The 12,886-nt window shown below is 37.1% G+C and overlaps 1 protein-coding gene across 1 annotated transcript; it reads right to left on the bottom strand.

Annotated features, from left to right (window-relative positions):
- Positions 1-2,112: 2,112 nt before the first annotated feature.
- On the bottom strand, positions 2,113-5,471 carry LOC130734458 (uncharacterized). Its single transcript, XM_057586895.1, has 6 exons — positions 4,873-5,471; positions 4,397-4,499; positions 4,207-4,272; positions 2,731-2,886; positions 2,500-2,596; positions 2,113-2,371 (listed from the first exon to the last, which is right to left on the bottom strand). Exons 1-6 carry the CDS (start codon positions 5,393-5,395, stop codon positions 2,249-2,251), a joined length of 1,068 nt encoding a protein of 355 aa, XP_057442878.1. The 5' UTR covers positions 5,396-5,471; the 3' UTR covers positions 2,113-2,248.
- Positions 5,472-12,886: the final 7,415 nt, after the last annotated feature.

The following is a 12,886-nucleotide window of genomic DNA, read 5'->3' as shown; positions in this document are numbered from 1 at the left end:
AAAGGGAAGACCTTCAAGCAACGCCCGAGCCTCCTAGAGAAATGGATTACCGCCAAACGCACACAACACAAAGCTACCAATCCATGTACTGTGCTGGTCGCGAATCAGGCCACCCCAACCCATGCGCCCATCTAGCTCTCGATAACTCCCATCAGTGTTAAGCTTCACGACTCTAGTAGTAGGAGGAGGTGGATGAGTCCACTTGTTGCTCACATAAAGATCATAGTTCTGTGACATTGATAGAGACAAGAAGCGCATGAAGTCATCATGTTCACGACAAATTATTCTCCAAGCATCCTAGAGCAACCCAGGTTGTTTTTCAAATATTACATTGTTACACCATTTGTGCATATCCCATAACACTGATATGAATTTGGTACTATTGAGACCTCTGGTACAACTGCTAATCCAAACAGAAAGGTTCGGAAGGTGAAAATTGACCCGAGAGAGAGCTATCATTTGACTCCAAATTTCTATAGAGTGATGACATTCCCTCAAGCCTCAAGCAATGAAGACAATCCTCCAAGGGAGCAATGTGAAGGTTAAGAAACAATGTCAAATTGCATTTAAATCTAAGTGCATTTACCTGTAGAGCATTATACACATGACACACCAAACAAACAAGCGACTTTGGAACTTCTACTTTCCAAATCTGATAACGAAGCCAATGATAGGCATCCTTACGGTATAAATGCCCTTACCATCATTCGCCCAAGTCTAGACATTCTCAACATTCAACATCAAATATGGTGTGGTTTGATCAAACAATAACTGAACCTCGGAAGGTATAAAAGCATACAAATTCTGAAAGGACCATTTATTCTCATGAATCAAGTCATGGAGGCATAATGCAATGTCTGAAATATGAACTTACAACACCATGGAGGCGATGCTTTCTGCTCCACTCCAATTAGAATACCAAACAGAGGAACTCTCATCTCCAATACGAAACTGGTGCCCTTAATTTATTATTTGTTATATAGATTAATTAAAAAATATATTTTTAAAATAGTTTTATAACTCGCGTGAAAATTGAAAACATGGAGCCAGAAACATTAGGATAAGGGCAAACTAGTGGCACCACTATTTTTGCAGAATCCAAGATGTTGAAGGGCAAATCCGGCAAGTCAAGCGCCAAATGTTGTGGAAGAGGAATAAGATAAAGGACTAAATGTGATTATACTTTTTTTTACAAGAATTAAAACTGATATGAAAAAGTTTAGGGGGTCACCCTCGGCCGGCTAATCTCACATGTGGATTGTAGACTGGTCAAAATTGATGACACGTAGACAATTTGACTTAATTTGATTAAAAAAAATTCTGGGATAACATTTAAATGATTTTTTTCTTCCATAAATCCAATTTAATTCTTCTTATAAAACAGAGACCTTAACCATATTCAAGCTAAATAAATAATTAAATTAAAATTGTTTTTAAAATATAATTTATTGAATCATATTTTTTTTTTCAATTTGTTTGGTCTTTATTGAATCTAATGTTTAACTTGAAGGAATTTGAGTATTGATTAAAAAAAAGGAAAGCAGAAATTTCATTTGATTGAGTACTTTGGAAAGCACCACCGCAAGGGTTTATGAAGCTGAATGTGGATGGAAGTTACTGCCAGAATAGTAATCGTATGGGAGGTGGTGGTTTGTTGCGGGGTAGTGATGAAACCTGGGCTGGTGGATTTATTTCTCAGACTAAGATGGGGAGTGCTTTGCTCGCGGAAGCGTTAGCCTTGCGGGATGAACTGATATTCGCCTGGGATCGTGGCTACAGATTGGTGTTATGTGAAACAGACTGTCGAATGCTTAAGGAGGTGTTACAAGATGATGACCGTGTGAGGCTGCATTCACATGCTACTATTTTGCTTGAAATCAAAGGATTGTTGGCCAGGGATTGGAATATCAAGCTAGCTTGGATCAATCGAGAGGCCAACTTTTCAGCTGATTATCTAGCAAGACAAGGAAGCTCTGCTCCAGAGCCTGGCTTTCGGGTAGTGGAGAATCCATCCCCAAAGCTTGATCTGCACCTGCTAAAGGACAAGCTACTTGTGCCTTAGTTTCTTTCGTTTTGTTGTTTGTTTTCCGATGTACTAAAAAAATTAAACAGTAAAAATAATGAAATTATTTGCATTGGAATTTTTTGTGTTACATATATTTTACAAAGAGGATTGCTATATATATTACAAAACCGATATCAGGAAGCACCATGTCACTAGCTACTTCATTTATGGCCTCTTCATATGTCAAAGTTCGTCATGATCTTCTTCGCCTTCCGGATCATCATCCGCATGAACTGTGTTGTAGAAAATAAATTCATGATTCAACATTTCCTCGAGTGACAACTTTTTATCTCCATTCTCATCAGCCTGCAGCATCGAACAGAGCCAGTTAATTATCACTTCACATACTCAAACTACATTAATTTTCCTTAATTGTAACATTAGTATCCCAATCACGCAGCACAACCCTTAAAATTCAAAGAAAAGTGACTTACCTCACTAATTAAATAGTATGTGAAATATTTAGCATAAGCCAGCTCTCCGGGGTAGAGGTAAGGAACTATAGGTATCAATTCTTCTGGTGTCAAGAATCTGCAAAATATATAATAAAAATAATAATGGTAAAATGTTAGCAAGGCAAAACATTACATATCAAATGAAAAAGATTAATTCAATTCAAAACTTGTGATTACTTATTTATGAGGCTGAAAAGAAAAAGTACTTACTGGTCCTTGTTCACATCTAGCTGAGCAAATTTATCCTCTGGATCAGGTATGTTCCCTCCGCTAGTTTCAAAGTCCATATAACTTGAATAGGTGTTATAAACATGGTCTTTAAATTCATCGAAATTCAATTTCCCATCATTTTCAGGGTGCATAAGCCTGTATCACAAAAAAGCTTATACTTATATGCAGTAGTGATTATACATAGACATATATACTCCCTCCGGTCCTATTTATAAGCATGAAAGAGAAGAAAAATCTTGGTCATTTTTTATAAGAACCAAATGAAAGTTTGAGCTATATTAATTATTTTTTTCCAATGATGCCCTTATTAATTCTAACTTGTAAAATGTGTCTCATTAATTATTCTTTCTTTTTCCCACTTTCCAACACTAATAATAAAGGGTAATTTTGGAAGTTTATTTTGATTCAAGACATATTTAATGCATTTTATCTAGTTTAACTACATTTCTTAAACTATGTGAATTTTTTTTTGCTGCTTATAAATAGGACCGGAGGGAGTATGTATTAAAATTTGGGGTGTAACTCAAGGCAAAAACTAACTCAAAAGTTAATAATTGACTTTCAATATAAAAAATTCAATTAATATTAAAATATCAGTAGTTAATATGAGACTCCTCAGCACTCACATATATGTTTATAGGCAGGCACGAATCCAAATTAAGCAAAATGGGGCATTTGCCCCCATATAATTTATCAAAAACATATTAATCATACTAAAATACTAAATGTTATGTTACCCCATACACTAGAAAATGCACACACATGATAGAAAATGCCCCCATATTATGATATATTTTCAAGTTTCTAATAGTAATATGTATATTTTTTTTTTTTATAAATTTATGTGTATATATTGCCCCCACGTAATAAATTTCTGGATCCGTCACTGTTTATAGGTGACCCATATACATGTGGTCTCCACTTAACAGATCTTGGATATATAGTTTCTAATGTCATATTAGAATTTGGGAGACATAACTCGACAAAAAAACTAGCTTAAGAGTTGAACATTGTATTACCATATAAAGGCTTATTAATTGGGCGTAGCTCTAGTCAATGTGAGACTTCCCAATAAATATATGCATGACACGGTTTATAATTCCCACAACATGTCATAATTGTTAAAAACCGTCACAAAAGCGTATGTCCAAAAAGTGTCCAAGTTGCCACAAAAAATACATCCCGCTAATCATTTTCATATACGGAATGGACAAACGTAAGCGGTGAAAATTGACATTTCTTTAAAAGTTGTAGATAAAATGAGTAATGATTCATTCACACTTCACTTTTTATTCCATCTCATTTTCATTCATTTTTCTACCTATCCCTCTCTACATTTTTGTGTGACATTACATATCACATCTTCTCTATCTTGTTTATCTCAAATGTAAGTAAAAAAATTGTTAACAAAGCAATATTCAGATAAAACACTAATTTATAATTGAAGAAACTTACTTAACTCTATCAGTGATCATCCATTTCAGCATTTGTTGATTTTTGCTGTCTTCTGGGTGCAAAAAACTGGAAGAAGATCAGTGGAGTCTGTTGTGATCAATTGCATTATTGCAGCTAGCTAGCATGTAATAAAATAAAATAAAAATAATTCAAACAAGATTTTCTTATAAGTTATAAGTTAGTAATTTACTCTCTAAGCTCGGTGAAGTTAAGCAGTCCATTGAAATCAATGTCCGCAATTTCAAATTTTTGCATCCACCATCCTGCTTCACCATGCCCCATTTCTTTTCTCTCTGGCATTATGTCAAACATCTTATAAGTGGAACAACAAAGTTGAAAAAGAAAAGAATACTTAAAATAACTAATTATGTGAAAAGTTTAAGCTGTTGGATGAGAGACACATGAATAATTTTATATTATTATTTCTAACACGCGCTCTCACGTAAGAGTCCTTTGTCCTTTGAGCTTGAAGCATGGAGAATGCACAAACCCTCCATCCATATGCTTCAAAGAATTGGAGGCGGTAATAATTGAACTCTAAACCGTTCGGTCATTAAGGCCCTGATACCGTGTTAAATAACTAATCATCCCAACAACTTAAACTGTTGAATATATAACTATCTCTAACAGAACCAATGAAATAAATTAACAAATTAATGTAATGACCTATATCATGTTGAGAAAACTGAGGCAGATACTCTTGAAAAGAGATAGCAGAATCCCCATTCTTGTCCTTGGAATCAAACTCAGCCTGGGTTAATAAATCCAATCTCTCCACAGCTCTTTGGGTAATCCAAGCCTCTAACTCATTGAAAACAACCACACCATCTTTGGGATCTCTATCCAACAATGGGAACAAAATGATCAACCTCAATGTCGTGTTTAACGTGCCGCCAGAGATTAGATATTGGTAAGTCTCCGCAACCTCACTCGCTGAGGTGGTGCTGTCCAAACGCCTAGGAACAACAGCATTATTGATATTAATATTTTGTGCTTCCTTTCTATCAATGTTTGTCAAAAGAGGGTCAAATTTTGGCGCGCGTTCGAGTATGATTTTGTATCCGAACCGGCGGTTAAGGCGGTCTTTATCTCCCTCTTTATTAAAGTTCACCGGCGGAGATAGGATGGCGATCATGAACAATGTGGCGGTGGCTACTAGGATATAAATTACCACCACCGCCTTTGTCATTTTCAGGCGGCTTAGTTTGTTTTTGAGGTTGAGAAATAGGAGGTATACAGGGAGAGAGACATATTGGGAGAGAATGCATGAGAGGGAAAACCGCTTATTGGTGGTGGGAAGAATTAATTTAATTAGTGGTAAATACAGCACTCCTCAAACAGGAAATTAAACATAGATAGGACCATTTTCCATTTTCTCCAACTTTTAATATGGATGGCTTTAAACCTTTTTGCTTGCATTAGAAATGCAATGTAACATTAAGAAAAAAAGAGTAATTTGTTTTCTTAAAATCATCGTGTATTCGTGTTAGTGCTCTAACTATATATGAAGTTTGGATGGCAAATTAAACATGGAATAAAGTAAGGTCTCCTCATTCATAAAAATTATATAACCAACCCCTTTAAAAAAAAGTTACACATGCAAATTGAAAATCTCTTCAACAAGGAAATCAAATATACCATAGGCATGTGTAAGATCAAGATTTAGTCATGTGGTACAACTCTATGTTTTGATGATAACAAGTATTTATTTGTGGATGAACAATTATGGTACTCTAATGTTTATTCTGATACCAGAAGATATATTCATCAGAAGATCTGAGGATCAGAAGTTCTGAAGATCAAAAGATCTGAGGATCAGAAGTTCTGAGGATCAGAAGATCTGAAGACCAGAAGCTCTGAAGGACCAGAGGCTCTGAAGGTCTAGAGGCTCTGAAAGTCCAGAAGCTCTGAAAGTCCAGAAGCTAAGAAGTGAAGACTCTGAATTTCAAGAGTAAGCTGCTCTAAAGATCAAGTACTTTCTACTCTGAGGTCTAGAAGCAGAAGTTACGAAGGTCAGAGGATCCAAGCTTCCCTCTGACTCTGATCACCAAGCTTCACAAGTTCCAACATGAAGCGTCGTCAGATCAGAAGTCAATGGTTAAAGGCAAATGTCACTATCAAGAAGTACAAGAGCAGTGTACTATTCTGACAAGCCTAACTACCAAGGTTCAGCCACATCAGGTTCTGGAAGTTCCAGAAATGTCCTCCAACGATCATATTTTCTCAACGGAAATATCCTTTGCACCTTGGACTATTTAAGGCTGAAGAAGAGAAGAAAGACTAAGGAGAGAAGCCAAGAGCTGCAATACAAGAAAAGATTCAAGCCTCCACTTTCTTCATCTCTTCTTATTTAGTTTACACTTAGTTTATTCAGAAGCAAACCTTTGTAAACACCAACCTCAAACAGTTGTTTGTTTTTCCTTAAGGGACCGGGTAGGTCAGTATCCTTAAGAAGACTAGGATCTGTGTATCTTAGTGGTGATTCCTTAAGGGACCAGTTAGGTCAGTATCCTTGAGAAGACTAAGAGAGTGAATCTTAGTGTTTACTAGTTCATTGTATTGTTAGTCACTGAGCAGGTTGCTAGTGCAGTTGTAACAAACTCTGAATAGTGGATTGCCTTCATTCTAAGAAGGAAGAAATCACCTTAACGGGTGAACTGAATTAGCTTGAGGGATTTATCAAGTGAACCAGGATAAAATACTTGTGTGCTTCTCTGATCTCTTTCCTCAACTCTTATCTTGACACTTTTATCTTCTGTGTTTGAAGAGATTTGTTAAAATCTCAAGTGGGAAAAGTTTTAGTTTGAAAACACTATTCCCCCTTCTAGTCGTTTTTCACACCTTCAGCATGTACGCAAAAAATATAGACTCATGTACTTTGGCTCAATATCGTAGGTCTCTGAGAATAAGAATTCTGAAATTAAAGTATCTTTTATTATCAAATAGTATATGTTATATCCTATCATATCTCTATTATATCTTGACATGATATTTTTGAAGTTTACCCTAAATGTATCTACTACAAGAGAAGTGGTCATTAGTGTAGACCAAAAGCTTACGCTAACAAGCCAAAAACAAATCGGTGCATGTTTGAATTGCATGATATATATTTTCTATATTTTGGTATGATATCGTGATTAAATTTACATTAGAACTTATGTGTTTTATGATAAACCAAATGGGAGCTTGCAGGCAAAGTTCCATGATCTGTGTCGCGCATCTGAACAACAAGGAAAGAAGATAATCGAAATGGGAACCTGGATTGAGGGGCGGTGGGTTTGGGAATTGAATTGGAATTCAAGAATGAAGGAGGAAGACGAGAGACAACTGACTGCATTAATGAACTCTATCTCTAGCTTTGCCAATTGGGGTAGAAGGGATACATGGATATGGACAAGAGAAAGGGATGAAAGATTCTCTGTGAGCTCAGCATATGATGCGTTAGCAGAAAGCGTGAATGATGCTGATGAATTGGTGTTCAAGCACCTATGGAGGATCCCGACTCCTTCAAATGTTATTGCATGTGTTCTTAATCCGTTACTAACCATCTGTTCTTTACTTGTCCTCAAATCAGGAAAATATGGGCAAGAATCTTCAACTGTTTGGGCTTCAGCTTAGTAAGTCCTGAAAAATGCTAAGGACCATTTTTTACAGTTCTTGCTGGCAATTGCAGTCAAATTCGAAGGTTGGGTCTTTAGGAAATTTGGCTTGCAATAGTTTAGCAAATATGGTATAGTATTTAGGGAAGAAGCTTGTGAGGCAGGGGAGTCTTTAAAGTGGTACGAATCAAGGAGTGGTTGTGGCTTAAGGCCAAACGCAGAGATTTCCCACACTCCCTATTCGAATGGTACCAGAATCTTACCTCTTGCTCTGGGGGCATGTAATTTGGAGGGGCTTTTGTCAAGCCCATTAATTATGGGGGTAGCAGCATATAACATGCCTCGGGTGAGGGTGTTAGTGTTTATGTAACGATATTGCTTTTGTCACTTGTATCATCTATTGTAATGGGTAGGGACACCCCTTATGCATGCTCCTCATTAATCAATTTTGCCTATAACAAAACTAAAGTTTTTACTCATTGAATGCACGACATGCACGTTTTCAATTGAGAGTTTGGGGACAATTAAATCAACATATATTAAGTATATTATAAAATAATAGTTTTATGTAATAAACGCCATGCAACGACCTTTGACATGAGGAAAATTAAGAAACATTATAATGTATCAAATTTATCACAATAGAAAGAAACTCACTACCTTAATTACTTGTTCCTACCATAGTGAGCCACGCATTCTATGTGTTTAATTTGCCCTCAAAGTATAAGCTTTGCAATGACAACATATTAATTAATCACCACAATAATGCATATATGAGAATATGTATCAAACATTGTTTTTATATTTATGATAAACCAACCACATTTGAAGAACTGTTACAGTTGTTACCTTCAAAGTCACATGTGAGAATATTTCATCCAAAAAGACTTTTGGCTCTTGATACCCTAACATAAGAATTTTTTTTGATAAGCCAAAAAATATATTGAAGAGAAGTACAAAGGGTACTTCAACCCAATACAAGGAGAGATATAGATAGCTACAAAGATTACACCTCAAGTTACAAAAGAAGGAAACAAGAAAAAAAAACCCTTGGGAGCAAGACTTTGCAAACAATGCCTCATAAAAACCTTACTAGGAAAACCCCTAGGGAAAAACCTAGAAAGGAAAAGGAGAACATTATTTACAAAGCCAAGATAACACCACCAAGGGGCCAAGCAAACAGCTAATTGATCCAAGACAATGTAGTGCTCCACCAACCAAATCCAACTCAGCCAAACATAATCAACAATAATAACAAGAAAGCGAACACCATAGTTCGATATGAGAAAGTAGTTTCTTTGGAGATATATTCTCACATGTTTAAGAAATTTTCCTTAACATTTATTTATTGATAGTACATCATTGCAAACTAAATTGCAATGAGAATTTGTCTTCTTAGAAACCTATGGTATTCTACTATATTCAAAGGCTTCAAAGACAACTTGGGAATGAATACCCTTTGACCAACATTGGTTCTTCATATATTACCTTTTGTTCTACGTAAACATTTGAATAACTATTAAACGTGTACTGTTACAAATGCAAGATACTTGGTTGGTTTATGTTCCTCTACAACATTATTCGGGAACTAATTTTCGATTTCAATTCATGGTTAAGGAGAACAAATACAATTATGTTGTTTAGGTACCGTAGAATATGCAAATCATCAGGGTTGTCAAATTCCCCATGGAAACTCAACTTTTCCCCATGTAAACTCAAGTTTTCCCCATGGAAACGCATCCGTGACTCACTTTCCATCATTTGTGACTACGTTGCCCCATCGAATTTGAGTTTTCCAGCATCTGTGACTAGGCTTCCCCACGGAAACTCAACTATTCCCTTTGAAACCCATCCTTGACTCATTTTCCCCCCGTAGGAACTCGAGTTTGGATCACGTAAGACGAGAGACTTTGGAGTTTAATAAAAAGGTCTTTAGTTAAAATTTCCACAAGAAACATGCTTGTGAGAATCGCCTTCGGGGTGTTCAGAGAGCTCTAGAGTCAGGAGAGAAAAGTAGCCTAATCAAGTTGGAGAAAGACCTTCAAAATGAGTATGGACATATTCTGCATCAAGAGGAAGATGTTGTGGTTCCAGAAGTCTAGGGAGCAGTGGGTTCGTTTTGGAGATCGCAATACTAGTTTTTTCCATGCTCAAACAATGATTCATAGGAGGAGGAATAAAATCCTTGACGTTTTTTTTTATAGGAAAATGTTAGTTGTTAGTAATGTTAGTAAATTAGTCATCCTCATGGTTCGAACCCTGGACCCTTCACACTATACCCTCCCAAACCCTTATGCCTTGCAACTCTTACCACTTGAGCTAACCTTCGGGGACAATAAAATCCTTGGCTTATTTATACATAATGACACTTGGACCACTAACCATAAGAGGTTAAGTGAAGAAGCTCTCACTTACTATCAGCAGCTATTTGCTTTCCATACTCATGCAGAATTTGCCTCCGTTATGTGGGGAGAGGGTGGAAGCTCTAGTGGTACCAGTCTCGAAGAAGGAGGTTGTGTGCTGTTTTGACATGAAATCCTCCGAAGCTCCAGATCCATATGGGTTTCAACCATATTTCATTAAGAAGTATTGACATGTGGTGGGGGGTGAGGTGTGGAAGAGTGTTGCAGATGCTTTTGATCAAGGTTATTTGGATCCGAGCATACTTGAGACGCTTATTGTTTTGATCCCTAAAGTATATATCCCTGACAATTTCAAAGATTTAATACCCATTAGTCTTTCTTGTGTATTGTATAAGATTCTGACGAAGGTTCTTGTGGCCAGACTTCGCCCGTTTCTTTGTGATCTGATAGGTCCTTTACAGGGTAGCTTCATTCCGGGGAGGAGCTCGACTGATAATATTATTATTGCTCAGAAGGTGGTGCACTACATGAAGAAATCCAAGGTTAAGAAGGTAGTCTTAGTCATGAAGATTTATCAAGTGAAGGCGTATGACAATGATAATTGGGACTACTGGCGGGTAACACTTCTGCAGTTTGGTTTCCCAACTAGTATTGTGAATCTGACCATGTGGTGCGTTAGTAATTCCAGGTTGAGTATTTTGTGGAATGGAAGCCGTTTTTCTTGCTTTTATCTCTCACGAGGATTGAGAGAAGGAGATCCAATGTCCCTATATCTCTTCTTGTTATTCACGGAGAAACTATCACTTCACATCTAAGAGCTAGTGGATAAATGGGGTTTGGAAACAATTCATTTGGCACGACTTAGTCTAGGGTTGTCTCATCTCTTGTTTGTGGATGTTATTCTCCTTTTTGCTCATTCTTCTTCTAATCAAGTAAGTATGATTTCCAAAGTGTTTGAGGATTTTTCCAGAGCTTTGTGTGAATCTTGATAAATCCTGTATGTTGTGTTCCTCCAAAGTCACGAGACTTAGAAGGGAGCGTTCACGGCCTTATCCTCAATCAAGTGCACTTCCAACCTGGGGAAATACTTGGGGGGTTAAGTTAGGTATGGGGAAAAGCAAGAAAGCACAATTTTAGTATTGCGTATAGAGCGTCGCTTGTCCTCTTGGAAGATTAATATGTTGGATAGTTCAGGAAAGCTTTGCCTTACCAAATATGTTTTGAATGCTCTCCCTATTTATGGTATGCAGGTTGCTTGGTTACCCTCTAGTATATGTAACCGCATTGACAAATGTAGCAGATGTTTCTTGTGAGGCTCGAACATGACCGAAAGGGGTTGGCACTTGGTGAGCTGGGAGAAAGTCGCTGATGTTAAGAGTTGTGGAGGTCTTGGTGTGAGAAACATGAGGAAATGTAATACAACTCTTTTGGGTAAATTGGTTTGGAATATGTTGAAGAACCCTGGTTTATTTTTGGATTAGTTTCCTTGGAAGTATCTATTTGAAGAAAATGCCCTTTCTTGATCATAAAATAAGAAGATATGTCTCTTATATTTGGCGTAGCATTATCCGAGCCAGGTCCCACTTGAGGGATGGGTTTCCTTTCATGCTGCAAGAAGGTAACTCGTCTCTATGGTATCATTAATTGGCTTGGGTTTGGGGCTTTGAGAAAATTTTCTCCTTTTGTCTGCATCAGTGGTACAAAGCTACAAGTAAAGGATATTTGAGATAATGGGTGAGATCCGGAATAAGATTGAGGAGGCTCCTGTGCCAATTGGTCAACCTTTGTGGATGGTTCGAGATGGAACATGGCTACAAATGCTTGGCTGAATGAGTGGCCAAGATTCTATGGATCACCCACTATGGAGCATGTGTGGAAGCTTCAGGTGATTGAGAAGTATAAATTTGTCCTTTGTATAGTACTGCATCGTGATTTTCCCTTGAATGCTCCTCGCTTTCATTGCTAGATTACCGCTAGTCCGGCTTGTGCTCGTTGCTCTAATCTAGTGGAAGATATTCTTCACTGCCTTAGGGATTGCCCTCACTCCAAGGAGATTTGGATCTTGTCTGGTTGTACTCTTCCCCCTATGTTTTTTTATCATGAATAGTTTCGGAGTGACTGACATGTATTATTGATCACGAGGAGGCTGTCACACTTCTACATAATTTATGGTGGATATGGAGATGGATAAATATTATGGTAATGAACCCAGATGTTTGGTTGTTGAGTTTTTCATAGTGTAGCTTATGCATGATGTTTCTACATACTGTTTTGCGAGCGTTAGGACATAGTAGGATCAGGCTAAATGAGTTAGACCCCGCCGGATACTGGCTAGTTGAAGTTGAACGCAGATGGGAGCCTTGGCAGGAGAGATTTGACGATACTGGCTGGTGGCTTGGTGCGCAATCAGAATAGAGCTTGAATCCTTGGTTTTTCTAGTTTTGAAGGTAAGGGGATGCTTATTTGGCCAAGTTGTTTATTGTCATTTGTTGCCTCACTTTGGCTTGTATAAGACCCGAAATTTATTAAATAATTATATTATAATCATAATAATAATATGTGGCTTATTGACTTTGACTGTTGTCTGTTTTGACTATACTGCCACTAATTGTTTTTGTCAAATGATTAACCGTTTGTTGGATATGAGGAAATGATTGAATTGCATGGTGTGCATGAGAATGTGAGAAATTATTTACGAGGTCATTGTTGTTATTATTA

The sequence above is a fragment of the Lotus japonicus genome, chromosome 1 (assembly GCF_012489685.1).
Source record: "Lotus japonicus ecotype B-129 chromosome 1, LjGifu_v1.2".
Lineage (NCBI taxonomy): Eukaryota > Viridiplantae > Streptophyta > Magnoliopsida > Fabales > Fabaceae > Lotus > Lotus japonicus.
The sequence above is the reverse complement of the archived record's forward strand: the minus strand, read 5'-3'. Positions and strand labels throughout refer to the sequence as shown.